Raw genomic sequence first — 17,347 nt, 5'->3', positions numbered from 1 at the left:
TGAACTTCGCTCAACAGGTGGGCCAACCCCCTCGAAAACCTTTCTCTCAATTGATTGACATTGAACTTTTTGTTATTGTTTTTGTTGTACTGATATCATCTACAACCTCAGCGACTTCCAATGAAATCAATAATCTGATTTCCAGTTTGTTCTCTGCCTTCTCTTGAGTGTCAGTTCAGCCTCGTATATCAATTTCACCGTTAAATGATGCGGCAAACCCAAAAAGAATTTCGAACCCAGGCCCATGCCCATGCCCAAAAAATGCCGCTGGCTGTCTCTGCCGCTCTTGAAACATTACCTAATCGCAGGGCCTAAAGACCAATTCCAGTTCCAGCAAAATGCCAAACTAATTAACTGGTAAAAAAACCAAAACCAAAAGCAAAACCAAAAAGGGATCCACAAAAAGAACAGCCTCAAGGGCTTACTGACCAGCGCTAAGCTTCCATTCTCGTATTTTTCGGGAAATGCTAATTGAAACAACTTTATTACCAACCAAAAATATTGAATATTGCACAAGGCAGGAGGATTGTGTGGGATGCCTCGAGGATATTTACAAGCAGGAGAGGCGTCAACACTGCACCATTTTTATGTGTTTGCAAACGGATCTTTGCGGGCCTTACGAATCGATTGGAGTGGCGCCCCAGACCCCATTTCGGTTACTTCTTTTACAACTTTCGCAGGAAATGGAAGGCAGGAATGGAAACACAATGCTGCAGTTAAAAATTGAAACAAATAATTTACGAGCTCATAACGAAACCAGAGAGCAGGAAGCTGCCAACCAAGATGCAAGTCACAGGCACAGGCAACTCTCCGACGTGCCCGCGGATATTGAGAGTTCATCGAGTAAGACTGCTGCTCCTCCTACTACAAAAAGTGTCAACTATCAGGGGTATACACCTGAGAGAGCGGGGGGTGGAGGGTATAAGGTTTCGCCGATCAAATGAAATTGATATGTATTTATTTACCAAAGAGAATTCCGAATACCAAAAGAACAGACAAACATCTCTGTTGAATTTTTGTTTGTGGAATTTTCATGGTGCAACAGGTTTGGTTTTTATTTATTTTTTGTTAGATCATTTTATTGTCGTTTGTTTGGCCATAAAATATTTCGACATTTTTATTGATTGTTGAGTTTTCTAGTTGCATTTTTGTCATAACTCTTAGCCCGATATCCCCACCAAAATGACTCAACCGAAGGAACCTTTGGACTCTTGACGCGCTTTGGGTCAGAAATTTCTGTTTCGTTTGCGTAATTCCCCCGGGTGGCCGCGTCATTGGCAAACATTATGGTCATGCACCATAAAAAAAAACCCAAAAATACAATAGTTGTGTGCCAAAAATATCCAAGGTTTTGGTAGGGTGGAAAATCGTACGTCAAAGGCTGCAAACCGCAACAATTGGCGCTGCCAGGATTTTAAATTGGAAATAATTTCTGGAAATCTTTTTTGGCTGCGGTTCTGTGTGAACACGTAGAGCACGTAGACCCATTTTCTGAGAACTACTCAAGAACTACTCATATGCAGATTTTTATTGCAAAATGAGTAAATGAGTATTCATAATTTGACAGTAAGTTTGTTTTCTAAACTTACCCCCGTGTTTTATATGTATCAGCATATAATAAAAATAATTTCCATTTGTCACACAATGAATTTCAAATTACGCGCCACTTTGCCCGCCGGCTAGATGCAGCTCTGACTCATTTGCCGCCGTCTGGCAACACTGCCTAGCACTACGCAAGCAAACCGACCGCGCTTACGTTTCACGTCTTCCCATTTGTCATTCGTTGACTGTTTCGTTTTTTTTTTACCTCGACCCGCACAAAAATGGCCAATTTAGTCGCCCGATTAACGGTTAAAACAGGCGCACTAATCACACAACGCACCAGCGTGGGCGTGGCCGTGTGCAGATATGCCAAATACTCAAGTGGACCGGCGAATCCAGGCGGTTTTAGCAAACAAACGCGTCGGTTGTTTTCGCTGTTGGGCGGCAGTGCAATTTCCGTGGCCGCCGTCATTGCAATTATAAAACTGCGTGCGCTGGATAATCCCGTGAATGCAGTGAGCCTGAAGAAACGCATGGTAATTATGTGCCTAAAAGTGCAGCAGAAGAATGCAAATAAGTGTTGTGCCTGGTGTGAAAAAGTCAATAATTTTTATGGACGTAAAAAGACTCGCGCATCTATTTTTAGATTGTGGTGGTTCTGCGTTACGTTACGCTACACCGTAGCAGCGACAGTGTTGCTTCTGTCGTTACACTAGCCGTCAGCTGTTTTCCATTGTTTCATTTTGTTTTGCTCGCGATATTCGCTGCACTACATCGGATTTTTATGAGTTCATTTACGTTTTAATTAGTTTGTTTAGCTAATCAATGGTTTAATTAGCTCTTTAATGGCAATTGCCATTCGATCTGTGTATTCCGTGGGTTTGTATGCAGTCCCACACGTTGGAAAAACCAGAAATTTGGTTCAGGGTCGTTATCACTGCTCACTCCCCATTAAATGTGTTGTAATTTTTGTTGTCGCTTTTGTTATTCGTTTTGGTTCCAAGTTCAATGAAATAACAAAAAATCAACAATTGGTTTGTTGGTGTGGGGGGGTTGCTGTTTTGTCGACGAAGCTTTGAATACCCTAGACGATTGTGATTTTGCTTGGTTGCTATGTAATACTTTCAGCCGATGTGGATGCAATTTTGTATAACTATAAATAAATCCCGGGAAATGCTGGTCGATTTTCACTGGAATATATCCACAAATAAAAAACTTCCAGGTGCCTCTCCGGCCAAAAGGGTATCCAAAATCATCAATTGAACCCGCAGGCACTATCTACCCGTCATTTGTCAACCTGTTGACATTGTCTCTGGGTTGGACCCACCAGACAGACACTGATGTGCAGTGCGTGCCGCCCTATAGAGGGTGTCCGACGATAAGACCAAGACCCCTATGAGTACTTCCACGATTTGTGGTGTGAAATATTAATATTTACATTGCTAGGGGGTAGGGGAGGGGGCTCTGAGCAATTGCTTATCAGAGCATAAAGCTTTGGAAGTAGGTGAGAGATAGGATTATAATTCCAAGTACTTTGTGTGGGGCTTAGGGGAAGGGGCGTTATTCATGTGGATTGGGTAGGGAAAGCCCTCTCTACTGATAGTGTTGACTCTCTTAGGAAATGTCATTCTTATTTCGCCTGAAACAAAAGCAAACAGCTCATGGAAATTGAGTTTTGATGAAAGGAAAGTTTTAGAAAGCAGATTTTAGATTTTACCCAGCACTCTCAACCTTGACATCTCTCCAGAATTCAGCTAAATAAATCCTTAACTTTCACACACTACCTACCCAAATCTTCATTTACATATCATTGAAAATCATTCAATTCCAGACGAAATCCCACATCAAATCCCATCTAAAATATCTGAAGATCAAATGCTCTTAATGCAACATTGTAAGTGCCACAAATTCATATGAAATCATGCACCACACACCTTGAAAAATGCATTACCGCGGCAGCAGCGGAAGGGAGATATACGATATGATATGATGAAGTGGCAAAGTAGTTATGATACGATACGCCCACGCACCTGCAGGCGGCGGCGGCGGCTATCCAATGTTCTGTTCTCACTCTCCTGCGGCTCTGAATGCTGACAGAATGCCAGTTACTGATAAATTTATCTATCAATCGATCTGGTTACCGGATTTGATACACCCACCAAACATGTCCCGACCCCCCACCACCCAATGCCAGACGCAGGCGTGGCCTGGCCTGAGCTTCAATCCGGAGATTTGGATTTTGATTTTGAGTTTCGGTTTGTCCCTGACATGTGTGTTATGACAACTGCGCCGACGACTGCGCCTGATGATGATGAATGAGTTTTAATTGTTGCCTATAAAGCCAGCAGCGCCTGCAGCCACATCAAATCTCTCCTTGTACACCCGAGCTACCAGGTCCACCGGCACAGTGGTGCCGAAGCCATGCAAATTAGCAAATATAAGACGGGGGTTTTTGGGGATACAAAAGAGCACAAATGTTAGAGATTTAGTTGGAGAAACCACTTCTGAAGGAAGAACTTATTATCTTAACCATTTGGTGGTTATATTTCTTCATCTAGTTCTCACTCAAAGAAATTATCCAGGTCCCAAAATATGCTCTTATTTTGGTAAATTTGTTAACTAATTTTCTAGGAATGTTGTTCCCGAAATATGCCTGAGTTTAAGTGTCCCAATCTGTGTGCTGTCCTGTCCATAGTTTTTTACTCCATTTCCAAGGTTACTTCACATTTTCTCTGAACACAAAACCCTCCAAAAATTGCCATAATTTAATTGTAATTTTGTACTACTGTTCCTTGCGACGACTGCAGCCTGCAGAATGATGTCAGCTTTTGGATTTATGAGGAATTGTATCTGTGGTGCCTCTCGGTGTTTTGGTCTTATTTCGGTCTTGAAGACGTGGGCGTGGCCATTGCGAAGTGTTTGCTGCACATGTCTAACATTCAAATTGGCCTTTGTTCGGGCATCGGAGACTCGAATTGAATTGAATGAGTGTCTGTGGCAGGGTACTCCTGGGAGGAGCAGTAGGAGGCGGAGGAGGAGTAGAGTTATGGCCTGGGAGTTGTCTTTGCACCGCAAATAAAACACAAATTGAGTCATTCCTGTGGACCCCCCTACAAGACAGGGTCTAGATTACATTTTTTTCGGGTTTTGTGGGTGGCATTAAATGTCAGATTTATGAGGATGAAGAAGGGAGAGAGATGATACCCCCACAAAATGTTCTCAAAATCAATTTGACACTTTATTTGCCAAAGGCAATATCACAACGTGGGAATCCTGTCCAAGTCGATCGTCAAATTACGAATTAAATGCGAAAGATCTACATGCACGATCCGAAAACCGGATCAAATTAATATTTCGGAGCGCAGTTGGATGCCCACTGGGCACTGGGCACTGGACACTGGACACTGGACACCAGGCAGGCATTAATCAAAACGTCACCAGATGGGAGACCTCGCAGCAGATTGCAATCCCCCAGGCCAAAGCCAAAGCTTTTGTTGTCGGATGACGGCCTTTGTGACCAAGCGGCGGAAATATCGTTGTTCGTGGCGCGATCCAATCATTTCATTGATTTATTTCAATTATACGAGAGTTATTCCCCACCAAATACGCACAACAGCGGCAAGACCAGAGCAGGCATATTAAGTTACCTTCCTTCATCCTTTCGATTTGGCTCCGATTCAATATTAAACCCATTCCGCATCCATTCCTTTCCAGCGCGATGATAGCGAACTGGAGAACGTAAAGCTGACGGCACGCGAGCGTCGCTTCATCAAATTTGCCTCCGTGGAGTACGATGATCAGTTGTACATGACGCCCCAGGATTTTCTAGAGTCTGTCGTGGAACAAGAGCCCAGACGTGAGTTTCATTTTGAGATATTTTTTATGAATTTCCATACTATTTTGTTTTTGTTTCTGTAGCTCGTTTAAAGCGCCGCCAGCTATCCAGCGTTGAGGTGGACAAATACAAGGAAAATACACCCGCATTGAAGAAGGGCTCCACACGTCTGTTTCGGAATTTGAGGGATAAGGGTAAACGACAGCAGTACAAAGCTTAAATGATGAGCGTGTCGGGAGCTTAGAGAGAGTACTGATATAAAGATTAGAATTTAATCATGTTATGTTCTACATTCCTACTGGAAAAAGTACTACTAATGGCTGATTTAAAGAGCTTAAGGAATCTTTTTTATGGAATTTTAGTCTCGAACGTGTGAGAAAACCTCTTAAATATATTAAGACCCTGCAAAATAATTCTGAAATAGCAACAAATCATATAAATACCCAAGCTTAAAAGAATCTTTCCATTATAGTCATGTGGGTTTTAAGTACATTTTTCGCTAAGCTCTAAAACGCTACGTTTATAGTTGCATTCATATTTTATTTCCGAATAAACTTTCATCTTAAATTGCAGGCATTGTCTCCTACACGGAATACCTGTTCTTGCTCTCCATTCTCACAAGTAAGTAGTTTCATGTTTAAACCTCAACAGTAACCCCTCAATCCTTTTTCCTTAATTTTATAGAACCCAAATCTGGATTTCGCATTGCCTTCAACATGTTCGACACGGACGGCAATCAGCGCGTGGACAAAGACGAATTTCTAGTGGTAAATAGTGGTGCTGCTGCTTCTAGGCCCAGCCACATTTAAGGCTTCATTGTATTTGCTTTTCGTATGATTTATTTATAATTTATATTACAAATTGTATTCATTAGATAGTTTCCATTTTGGCGGGCGCCTTTAAAGAGAATCAAAATGTTGATCCCCAAACCAAGCGAATTGTAAGCATTGTTTTTCCTTTTATTTGATTTAAGTTAAGTCTACAATTTAATTTAAAAATGATAATTCGTTTAAGCCAGCCTAAGGGCAATGGAAGTAAGCTGCACTTAACAGGCACACCAAAAACCTATCAATTAAGCTATGATTTTTATTGATTATTCTATACTTTTATTTATGTTTAACGTATAATTTGTTTTATTTGTTAAAACCCTCACGTATCCCCTTCCACCCACTCGTATGTTAGCTATCGCGTTTAGTGTCCTATGATGAGCAAAGAGACATGCAGAATAGCCGTATGCCCATGGCTAAGAAGGGTCTTGTAAGTGGGAGAATTAAATCAAATAAAATTCGTATACAAGTTATGTTGGCTTCGCTGCAAAGAGCAAAAAGAAGGCTCCAAACAAAGCCACAAAAGACGCACAAGTCCTGCGTACGCTTACGCTGTGTTACGTTACGTTTTATTTCTGTTACGTTACGTTATAGATCATATTTCTAAATATATGTATATTTGCTTTTGCTTTAAGTACATCTTTTGTATTGCCTTTTGAAGTTACTATTTGTTACTTTTGTTCTTCTGCGCTTATCGTTTTTGATGCCCCCACAAACGACAAACCAAACTCCCACCAAAAACAACAAAAATCCTCACTAAAACCTCCCTAACTTTTCTTCTCTGTCTAAAACCAAACACAAACCCGCAAATCCACAAATTCCTGCTCGATCCGCCGGCATGTACATACAATATACCCAGATGGAGCGCATTTTCAGCGGTGCTTGGAAGGAGAAGCACGGCGAGCAAGAGTCCCAGGAGCTCGAGCATGAAGTGCCACCCATGGAGGTAAAACCCAACAGCATGATAACCCCTCCCCAGAGTGTGACTAACTAGCAGCTACAGCTAGCAACTACCAATTTGACTTATCCTACTATCTTTAAACCTTACCAGAAGGACTATGTAAACGATGGCGAGGGACTGCAACGTCGTCATGTGGTGCCCACCACCTTGCAGCTGCACTTCTTTGGCAAACGCGGCACTGGCGTCATCAACTATGACAATTTCTATCGCTTCATGGACAATCTGCAGACTGAGGTGCTGGAGCTGGAGTTCCATGAGTTCTCCAAGGGCAACAGCATCATCAGTGAGCTGGACTTTGCCAAGATTCTGTTGCGTTACACGTATCTGGCCACCGATGAGTATGATGTCTTTCTGGAGCGCCTGTTGGAGCGGGTGAAGGATGAAAAGGGCATAACCTTTCATGACTTTCGTGACTTTTGTCATTTTCTCAACAATTTGGATGATTTTACAATTGCCATGCGGATGTATACACTGGCAGACAGGGCCATATCAAAGGGTGGGTGGAACTACTCTATACTCTCTACGGAAACTCATTTTCTTCCTAATATTTGTAGAAGAATTCTCGCGCGCTGTCAAAATCTGCACGGGCTATAGCCTCAGTCAGCATTTGATTGACACTGTCTTTGCCATATTCGATGCCGATGGCGATGGTTTGTTGTCCTACAAGGAGTTTATTGCCATAATGAAGGATCGCCTGCATCGCGGCTTCAAAGTAAGTGGTCGTTTCTTTGATTACAACGAGGCTCTGGATGCCTATGACGAGCCCGATTATCCCATATTTGTGGCCTGGCGACATCGCGTCTGCAGGCACTTGGACTACTTCATTGACAGCGATGCGCTGTGGCACTAAATTAGCTTAATAAAATCACTCGTTTTAATTGTGTTTTTTTTTCATTAAACTCGAATGTCCTGCCCTCTCTAATCTCATTGTTACTCATTTGTTTGTGTGTGTGCTTTCGTTTTTGACTGTAATCGTTTATTTTTAAGCTCTAAGCTTAATGTTTTTTCTTAGCTAATTTATAATTTCTTTTAACAAAGGCACATTTTATTTTATCTTTAATATTAATTTTACACCCAAATTGGCCATACAATCATTAAACCCTGGATGAGCACAAGAAATTTGATTTTTATTCCTGCAAAAACATTCGAAAAATGTAAGGAACACTGTACAATTGTTAATTTGTTATAGATTTATTTTTGTATTAACCATTCACATTAAAATTTCCCACATTTACATTCATTTGCATCCATTTTACGTCACTTTTGTCCACGTTTTAGCTGCTTTTATTTTCTTTTCCTCAGCAAGAGGATGCTCCAGATCTAGACGAACGTCTAGCGGTACCCCTTGAATCACTCGAGTCCCAGGGTGTCCCAGAGGAGGTCAGTGGGTGCCGTCGAACCCACAATTTTCACTTTGCTTTTCACTTTTCTCTGTTCTGCCTCCTCCAATCACTTGTGTCTCCCCCCCCCCCCCCCCCCTTCAACAATTTTCACTTTTCTTTTGTGAGCCTTCCGCCTGGTCTTTAACTAATCCTCCAAATAAACCTTCCTTACAGTCCGTGGCCAAGTCCGAGGGCTGGGATGCCTTCAGGTTCTGTGTGCGCCAAGAGATGAAGACCCTCATGAAGTCCTCCAACTAAGGGAAGGAATGGATGGGGAGGAATTAATGAAAATCTAAGCCAAAGTGAAACAAACCCAAATTCTAGTTATCAAAATTTTTTCTTCCAAAGAAACAAAATCTCTTGTATAGAAATTATTTAAAACAAAAAATTGTATTGTTAATGCATCGAATTATTTATGAAATTTGTTAAATATGGAAAAAACATTCATTCGCAATCACGAAAATGAATAGAAAATATTGTTGAACCTCCATTGTGTTATATAGCATAATTAATAAATTGTTTTTTCAAGTTTTTGTTACATTTTTATTTAGTTCTCTTTTAATTTTTGATTAAGATTTAAAGACTTGCTAGAAAATGCATTCAGATAAAATTCGCATCAAAATGATCTCTTACTCCTTTCTTTCTTTCTCTTTTCTTCACCTCAAACATTAATACTAAGTGATTTTTATAATTAAATATTCCGCTTGTCAGGGGGTCGGGAGGGGAGTGTGGGATATCGCGGCCTGACTGGAAGTACAGCTGGGGCTTTGGGTTGGGTAAGGGCACTTAACTATTGCATAAATATAGTATCTAAGTATCTTCTAATATAAAACTCCAACGCGTATTTGTCTAGATCATTTCTTTGCACTCGGGCAAAACAGAAAAATAAAAATTATCACAGTTAAATTGCGTGCATTCGACAGATGGCGGATACACCCTATACAGCTATATCTTCTATATCATTATCATTTTCCTCTCTCTGTTAACATCTATCTAGCGTTCGTTGCTGGTATACAAAATATATAAGTTCATCCTTTTTTTTTTGCTACTGAATTATAGGGAATTGGTTTTGGAATAGTTTTCTCTGCATGTGGTACACAAATTGCACAAAATATAACTAAAAATATCTACAAATATTAATTAATTAATAAATTATTGCATCTAAATGATAAATAAATGGATTTATCTGTGTGTCCTAGTCCTGCGTTGTGGGCGGCAAAGTCCAGCTCACGTACTTCTCCTTCTCCTGCGTGTCCTTGTAGTTGCTGCGATTGGCCGACGCTTTTGAGCGACGGAACTTGAAGTTGGCAAACACATCACGCTTTGGATCACCTTCCAGCGCCAGAGACTTTTCCAGCTCTAGGTTACGCTGCAGTCCCACGCCCGCAAGGGGCAGTTCATCGCTAGCCTTGCGGAAGTTGTACGAACCCTTGCGCAGCTTCAATTGCTGCTGCTGCTGCAACTGCAGCTGTTGACTGGCCGCAGATGGCGGCGTCTTCTTGGGGCTGCCCATCTTCGGCAGTGGCTTTGGATCCCGCATCAGTAGGGGAAACAGCGCGTCGTCGGCATCAAAGTACCATGGGCGCGAAAAGTGATAGCCGGCACTGTAGTACGGCTTGAAGATGGGTTCATTCGAGCAAATACTGAAGGCGTGATAGGCGTGCGATATGAGTTGCGGGAAGCGATCCACCCAGTAGTTAGTGAACTCGTGCGGTATGCAGCCGAGCATTTCCTGGGCCGCTGGCGTCAGCTCGTGATAGTGATGCTTCTTGTTGCGCAGCGCACGCAGCAGATCTCTTACACTGGCGCCCATATATCCGCGATACTTGCGCAGATCATCGGTGATCATGGGATCCAAATGCTCATTCCAATCATCCAACACCACAATGCGGCCATTCTTCTCCAGCGATTTGAGAGGCTCTGCATGGAATTGCAGCTTCTCCACGCGATCGCTCACATCCTGCAGGAAGGAGAGCATCTTTGGCTCATCCCAAAACAAAGGATGATTGCCAATGCAGCGTGCAGGCGGACGCGACTGTGGATCCTTGTGTATCATGTCGGAAATGAGTTGCTCTGCAAGAACCTGCAAAAAGGAAGATCAGTTTAATTAAACGATCTAATAAAGGTTAAAGCATTATGCTTACCGTCTTGCTATTATCGCTGTCATCATCGGAGCGCAGCTTCGACAGATTGTACTCATGGGAGAGTATGTTGGCCTGACGCTTCAGATTGTCCCCAAAGGCATGGTGGCCTCCGCTGAGAACATAATAGTAGACACAGCCCAACGAAAAGATATCCACAGCGGTGGTCTGTAAGATGCAAAATGTTTCAGAAGATAACCCAAAGGCAGATCTAAATCATAGCTAACCGTTCTTTGGGCCCTCATCATTTCGGGTGCTATCCAACCATCTGTGCCCGTAACGCCCGAGCGGCGGGAGAAGCTTGTCTTGCCGAAATTCAACTTTTTGCACAGTCCAAAATCAGAGATCATTACTCGCACCTTGCCCCTGGCATCGGGCAGCGAGATCAGAACATTCTGTGGCTTAATATCCCGATGGACAATGTCCAGTGAGTGCAAATGACTCAGTCCGGAGGCTGCTTGGCCAAGCACTTGCCACACATCAATGTGATGCTGCAGCTCCAGCGAACGATCGCCTTCGGTGTAGTCCTGCAGCGTGGCGGCACACAGCTCCACGGCTATGTAGCGGAACTGACGATCCTGTTCGGTGCAGAAATAGCGCACAACATTCTCGTGGGCATCCGATTCACGGAGCAACGCCACCTCGCGATCCGCAAAGGTAAAGCACTCGGGCAGGAGTCGCTTGACGGCCACCGATCGCTCCTCGAAGGAGCCTTTAAAGACAAAGGTGCCCTCGCAGCCCTTACCCAGCACTTCGTTTGAGTTGAAGCTAATCTTGCCGACACGCACCTGTCCGTTGCCCAGATCCACCAAATCCTCGGCACTGATGCTGCTGCTGTTGCTCCCCTTGCTGCCGCTTCCGTTTGTGCTCTCTGCGGTCATGGCCAGCGTTTTGGAGCCATTCTCGCTCTGCTTCTGCAGCTCCCTCATCGTGCTGCAGGTGTACCAGAACAGCGCAATCATTCCGAGCACAATGACAATCAATATCTGGTGCACCTTTCCGCTTGGATGCTCCATAAACCACTCATTGATGAATGCCTGCACCTTGTTGCTGTTCTGCAGGATGATCGTCTTGGTGCGATTGATGGTGTTGCTGTTTGTCCGCTGATTAATGCCTATCTCGACGAGTTCAGGATCCGTTTGCACACCAATATCCGCCGCATTCTTTTCATTGTTGGCCAGCAGGCCATATCCATCGTTGTAGTTGTCGATGGTCGCCAGACTTTGGACATCTTTGCCACCTGCGGGCGTGGGGGATAGCTGTAGATTCGCATGCCCTTCATTGGGCATATTGTAGTGTCCCAACATGATGCCCGCATGCTCGTGCAGCACATCATTGATGTAAACGGTCTTGGGATCCGTTTCCTTGTTGCTATTCTGCTCCCCAACGGGTCCATCGAGTAGTTTCACTGGTGGTGTGGTGGAAATTCTCGCTGTATTTTTATCCACCAGCGAGGGAAGGGCATACAAGCCGCTCTGATGCTCGCCCACATACAGCGATTGACTGTAAAAGTACAGAATGATTTAGTAAAGTTAAAAAAGAAACGATTTTTCTGAGCTTACAATAGTTTCACAGTGTTTACATTCCCTGTTTTGGATTCCTCGAGTATCGCCTGATAGGCCTCATCCGAGAGCGTGGTAAAAGGCACACTGAGCAGTCCATCGGGTCCCAGCAGAAAGGCAGCCACCACGGGACTGCTTAGATCTCGCTGCCACAAGAATTTGCCCTGTTTGCGATCTAGGGTTACGATCTGTCCATTTGTGGTAGTCGTCAGATGAATGTACTCTTTGGAAAGAAGATATTTATTAGCAAAGGAATGACAATTAGAGATTATCTGCTCCACTCACCATACTCCTTGACCAGCTCTGGCGGTGCACTGAGCGCATTGTAGTCATAAAATGTGATATTCCATGGCTTGGCATTCTTATCCTTGGCCAAGCTATCGAACATCATCACCGTGTACTGTGTCCTGCCCAAGTAAATTGCCCGGGAGGTGGCCCAGCCAATCTGTTCCCCCTCCTTGCCATCCATTGTGGCATCGCCAAAACCCATGACCTTCTCGCGTCGCCCTGTCTTGGGATCCACCATGTACCAGGTGTCGCTCTTCTTGCCAGAGTACAGTATGCCATCGGAGGAGCGACACGGGGCATTGGCCACCAGCTGAGGAATGGTGTAGGGCAGCTTCTTGAGGCTGCCCATCTGGCCCAGCTGATAAATGCTGCCATCTCGCGGGTCGGGCAGAAAGTGTGGCACTTGGAGATTTTCCTGCGGCTCGGCTACGATGGGGGGATCTGAAATTGGTGAGAATTGTGTGATTAATAATGATTGATCAATGATATTAAAGTTAAATATTGATTTATCGATTCTCGTATTCCAACTAAGTGAGTTCTCGATAAAGAAGGTTATCAAACAAGCAGTGCATATATGTAGTTCATTGCAAAGCAAAAGTAGTTGAAGGACTAGCCAAGGAGCAAACTATTCATAAATTCCTATTTAAAATACTCAAAGATTGCGCGTATCTTCTTCACATTGTCAAAACGGGGAATCACAATACACTAATCTTCGTATATACAATCTTTCATATTTTTTCAAATGAATAAATTGACTTATAATTGTAAATCAAAAAATGTAAACCTTCCCTCTTGTCGTACCCTCAAATGGGAAACGTCAAGTCACTTATCAACTTGCTTTACCATCAATAGTGCTTGGTGCTGTAATAAAATCTGTCGAAAATCGATTCCATACCAGATAACCCTTACCTTATTTATATTATAAACTTTAAACACGCGAGGATAGCCAGAAGGTGTAATCAATATAATAAACGGCTGTTGACAACGAGAACCCAACAGAACCCACGCCATAAAACATTTAGGAACCCCTTTCCACTGAAAACTCTAGATTCTAGAGACATTCTATAACCCTTTAATGCATCGACATACATTTTGTTTCCCTTGAAAACCCCCAGATCGTAATTTGAGGAATACCACAGTTGGTTAAACAACCAATTCCACATGCATTCTTCTGGCAGTCAGATCTTTGTTTTGTGAACCACACGCAAATATGATATATGCCATAGATGTACGTACTACTTATTTACTCCACCAACAGCCAGTCAACCTGTTGGCAATCTATGTTATCGCTGCTGTGGCCAACAGAATGAATAACGAACAAATAACGACTTCAACGACAAATGCAAATGGCTAAAGCATGGCGACTACTGCTGCCAGCGATAAAGAGAGCGAATTGAGTAGCACCAAATATTGATATACTACGCGTTTCCAGGCACTTCATAATATTTGACTCGTTCCTCTACTATTGCCAGCTCTTATCACTAATTACAGCCAGCAACTACCAGCTCCGAATGCACATGGCTGTGGAACAAGAGGGTTGGATAGATCCTACCAATACAATCAATTTCTGGGGCAGGTCATTTAACCCACTCCGGGCCTGCCGGGCACTTTCATTAGCATATATATTCTAATTAGCTGCCACCGCTAGAAGACGCCACAAAAACAAGTTTCCGCCGACATGTGATGAGGTAATAGAATTGAAAGAATAAAACGAATTCCCATCTAAATATCGGGAATACATTTATCATAAATATAGATCTGTTATGTTATGGCTGGGCAAATCGTAGTAATTAATGTGTATGTACAAAACAAACAAATTAATGGCTTCAATGCATACGGATGTGATTTTTTTAACTTTGGAAACCTCAGGTCAGGCCACACCAGGCCTCGTCCACATGTGTCGATGATTGCAGTTCCCCGAACCACCGAACCCGAATTCATGCGACAGCATTGAAAATTTCTAATTATACAAAACCTCCCATCCATCCATCCATGCGCAAGTAAGTTATCGCATAAAAACAATCTTTACGGGGCGTGGACTTTTTTGGTTCGTTTCTCAAAAACCAAAACACATGTGTTGGGAGGATAGAAATTATTGTCTGGGGAATTTATTTGGAGGCATATCTCAAATACTGTGCATTGGGAGGCCAGCAGAATGAGTTTTAAGAGCATTATTAATTGAAAATGTTAGCACAGGGAATCGCAAAAGAAAGTCCAAGTTTACTATAAATAGGAAAACTAAGAGAGCTGGGAATCAAAACAATAAAAAAAGGAAACAGAAAGAAGGTCGAATTTTGAATGCACTTTTTGAATTTAAATTGAAATTAGCTATCGATAAACGTGACCCAAGGCAATCCTGGTATGATGATTCTCCACTAGTATTCCTAGCAATTCAGTGCAATAATGTGTAAATTGATTGTTCAATTATCTTTTACAACACTAAACAAATCAATAATATTGCAATTCGACTCGTTGGTAAGTACGTCTCCAATTGTCCCAACAAACACCTGTCAACACGCTTTAACCTGCGATCCGCTCCGACTATGACTCACATTTCCACTTTGTTCTAGTTCTAAATTCTGGAAAATGCTTTAGCTCTCCATTTGGTAGAACATACTGGTAAAAACAATTCTAGAGCTTGACCGCAAGATTATAACAGCCATTATAACCTGTAGACCATTAAAAATCACAACGTCACGCCTGATAAATAATTCAAATTGTCTGACAAATCGCTTCAAAGTCTAAAGACACCCACAAACGGGGTGTAGAGTATACATAAGCAGCAACTGGTGATATCGCGCTGGCAACTTTATTGAAAGGAATTGTGTGTGGCTGTCTAGATTGCGTATATACGTGCGACCTCTTATCAGTCCACAAGATTCAGTCACAAGCACAGCACAAAAGCAAGCAAACACAAAAGACACAGCGAGAGAGGAGAGGGAAATTTTAGAGAAGGAAACAACATCACTCTCTCGTACTCCCGTTTCACCATCTGTTTGTGTTGTTACCGATTTAACCGCGGTGGCGAGAGCGATGAGCTCATCGAAACGCATGTTTATGTTGCACAGAAATTCGCACAGATTGCATTCCAAAGTGCATTTGATGGGAATTCTTGGAAGGCGCATGCCGGTGCAGTGCATATGGTGCACAGGGGCATGTGTTTCATGTCTCCCACACACAGCGGCACGCCCCATAAATGGGGTAGCAAGTTTTGGGGAAGCCACAAACCACAACTAAAATATAGAGCACGGGTCGGCATCGGTCTTACATGTGTATGGAAATGGGGAATAGGAATGGGAATGGAAATGTGTGTGGTGTGCGGGTAATTACCATCTGCTATTGTCCAGCGTATTTCACTTGTAATCGGATCGATGGCTGTCAAACCGCCACCCAAAGTGGAGAACACCATCAGGGCCTCCTCATCGCGGGCCAGGTCCGTGCAGTCCTGCGGATAGTTTGTTTAAAACTCAATTGATTACCAACATGACACACAATTTGTTGAAATATTTAATTGACATTTGTGGGACATGCGTAAAAACCACCCGGCTGACTGGCTGTTTGGCTGCCTGCCTGCCCTTTTGTCTGCGCCCTCCTCTTACCGTCTTTTCTTCAGAGCTGCTGCCACTCACAACTTCTGCCGAGTCGACGGCGGCATTAGCTGATGCAATCGAGCCGCTGGCAAGCAAAAATAACACGCTACAAACTAAAACGCAGAATCTCATTTTGCACGACATCGAGGGAACAACGATTGGCGACAGAGAGGGAGCGAGCGAAAGGTCGTGTACAATATTTGTGTTTCTTTTGCACTTGCAATTAGTTTTTGTTGTATAACTCTGGCATATTTTCATGCCCACTTATTTCATTTCAATTTATAAACACTTCCAGCACTCGCAGTGGCTTAATTTACTCATTTTATTTTCATTTCACATTCACTTGAGACCACTATTTCCATTCGCCATTGTTGAGAATATTGAGTTGAATGGCTCCTCTCTTTCTCTCATCTGTCTGTACAGAGTTGCAAAACGATCAATAGTTTTACCGATACCATGATGCAATAATATAGGTGGTCCCGTCGGCAAAACGACGCCACTAACAATGCTGTCAAGAAGTGCGAGTGCAATGGTTCTGCTACTAACCAAATGGTATAGTAGACTCTCAACTTCCTACAAGCGAAACGTCACCGCTCAAAGTCAAATACTATTTGGTTAGTGGTTCTGCGAAAAAAGCGTGAGTAAAAACAGACAAAAGAGTGTGCTCATTAACCCTTTGATGGCATGGGGTTTAAAGTTTCTCATTGCATGAAAGGGAGCTTAAATTTTGTTTTTCTTTTAATAATTTACCACTTGAAAGTGGTCGTTATATATGTTTCTTAATAGATATTTATTGTTTTTTGGCCCTTAATTCTAAAATAATTTGTAACTTTCTTGATGCAAAAACTGAAAAATCATATTTTGCGCAATCTAGGGTTAATATTTGCGACAAAATTCGTAAACACACAAGTCGACAACCAAACACGCACTAAACCCCAATGGTGGGAAAACGAAGCGATTAGGCAGCTGACGAACCCACCTTATATAGTTGTATCATGACCGATACATTTCATTTCTCTCCTGTCGGGCTATCGGGACAATGTTTATACGAGGCATGAAAAATCATGAAACTGCTATTTAACAGAAATGAAACGACCTTATATGACAATAAATTTACTTAAATCCCGTACAACCAATTTCCATGTGCATTAATAATATTTTATATTTTCACACCACCTTTTGACAACTGTTTACGAAGAGATTTGGAAAATTGATCTTC

The 17,347-nt window shown here is 42.7% G+C and overlaps 2 protein-coding genes across 13 annotated transcripts; one reads left to right on the top strand and one right to left on the bottom strand.

Annotated features, from left to right (window-relative positions):
- The first annotated feature begins 1,764 nt into the window (after nt 1–1,764).
- Nucleotides 1,765–8,831, top strand: LOC117586342 (calcium uptake protein 3, mitochondrial). 12 transcript variants are annotated; one of them, XM_034276346.1, is made up of 12 exons: nt 1,765–2,078; nt 5,257–5,398; nt 5,461–5,571; nt 5,951–5,998; nt 6,062–6,144; nt 6,252–6,317; nt 6,560–6,634; nt 7,064–7,150; nt 7,259–7,661; nt 7,720–7,877; nt 8,468–8,545; nt 8,722–8,831. In XM_034276346.1, the coding sequence occupies exons 1-12, from the start codon at nt 1,824–1,826 to the stop codon at nt 8,803–8,805; spliced, it is 1,590 nt and encodes a 529-aa protein (XP_034132237.1). In that variant the 5' UTR covers nt 1,765–1,823; the 3' UTR covers nt 8,806–8,831. The 12 variants fall into 12 exon arrangements, with proteins under 12 accessions (XP_034132237.1, XP_034132235.1, XP_034132241.1 ...); XM_034276344.1 differs by having other exon boundaries at nt 7,256–7,661; XM_034276350.1 differs by lacking the exon at nt 6,560–6,634.
- A 251-nt stretch (nt 8,832–9,082) lies between these two features.
- On the bottom strand, nt 9,083–16,524 carry LOC117586338 (serine/threonine-protein kinase/endoribonuclease IRE1). Its single transcript, XM_034276333.1, has 7 exons — nt 16,138–16,524; nt 15,869–15,983; nt 12,536–12,979; nt 12,251–12,473; nt 10,916–12,191; nt 10,692–10,856; nt 9,083–10,630 (listed from the first exon to the last, which is right to left on the bottom strand). The coding sequence occupies exons 1-7, from the start codon at nt 16,384–16,386 to the stop codon at nt 9,743–9,745; spliced, it is 3,360 nt and encodes a 1,119-aa protein (XP_034132224.1). The 5' UTR covers nt 16,387–16,524; the 3' UTR covers nt 9,083–9,742.
- Between the last annotated feature and the right edge of the window lie 823 nt (nt 16,525–17,347).

Source organism: Drosophila guanche, unplaced genomic scaffold (genome assembly GCF_900245975.1).
Source record: "Drosophila guanche unplaced genomic scaffold, DGUA_6, whole genome shotgun sequence".
In the NCBI taxonomy this organism is placed as follows: Eukaryota; Metazoa; Arthropoda; class Insecta; order Diptera; family Drosophilidae; genus Drosophila; species Drosophila guanche.
Note: the sequence above shows the minus strand (reverse complement) of the source record. Positions and strands in the feature narration are given on the sequence as shown.

Excerpts from the sequence above, each read along its gene's own strand:
- LOC117586342 (XM_034276344.1), top strand. The coding sequence starts at position 1,824 with ATGGCCAATTTAGTCGCCCGATTAACGGTTAAAACAGGCGCACTAATC. Across the intron at positions 6,635-7,063 it reads CCATGGCTAAGAAGGGTCTT|ATGGAGCGCATTTTCAGCGG; the intron begins GTAAGTGGGAGA and ends CAATATACCCAG. Across the intron at positions 7,662-7,719 it reads AGACAGGGCCATATCAAAGG|AAGAATTCTCGCGCGCTGTC; the intron begins GTGGGTGGAACT and ends TAATATTTGTAG.
- LOC117586338 (XM_034276333.1), bottom strand. The coding sequence starts at position 16,386 with ATGAAAATATGCCAGAGTTATACAACAAAAACTAATTGCAAGTGCAAA. Across the intron at positions 12,980-15,868 it reads ACGCTGGACAATAGCAGATG|ATCCCCCCATCGTAGCCGAG; the intron begins GTAATTACCCGC and ends CACCAATTTCAG. Across the intron at positions 12,474-12,535 it reads AGAGCTGGTCAAGGAGTATG|AGTACATTCATCTGACGACT; the intron begins GTGAGTGGAGCA and ends TTCTTTCCAAAG.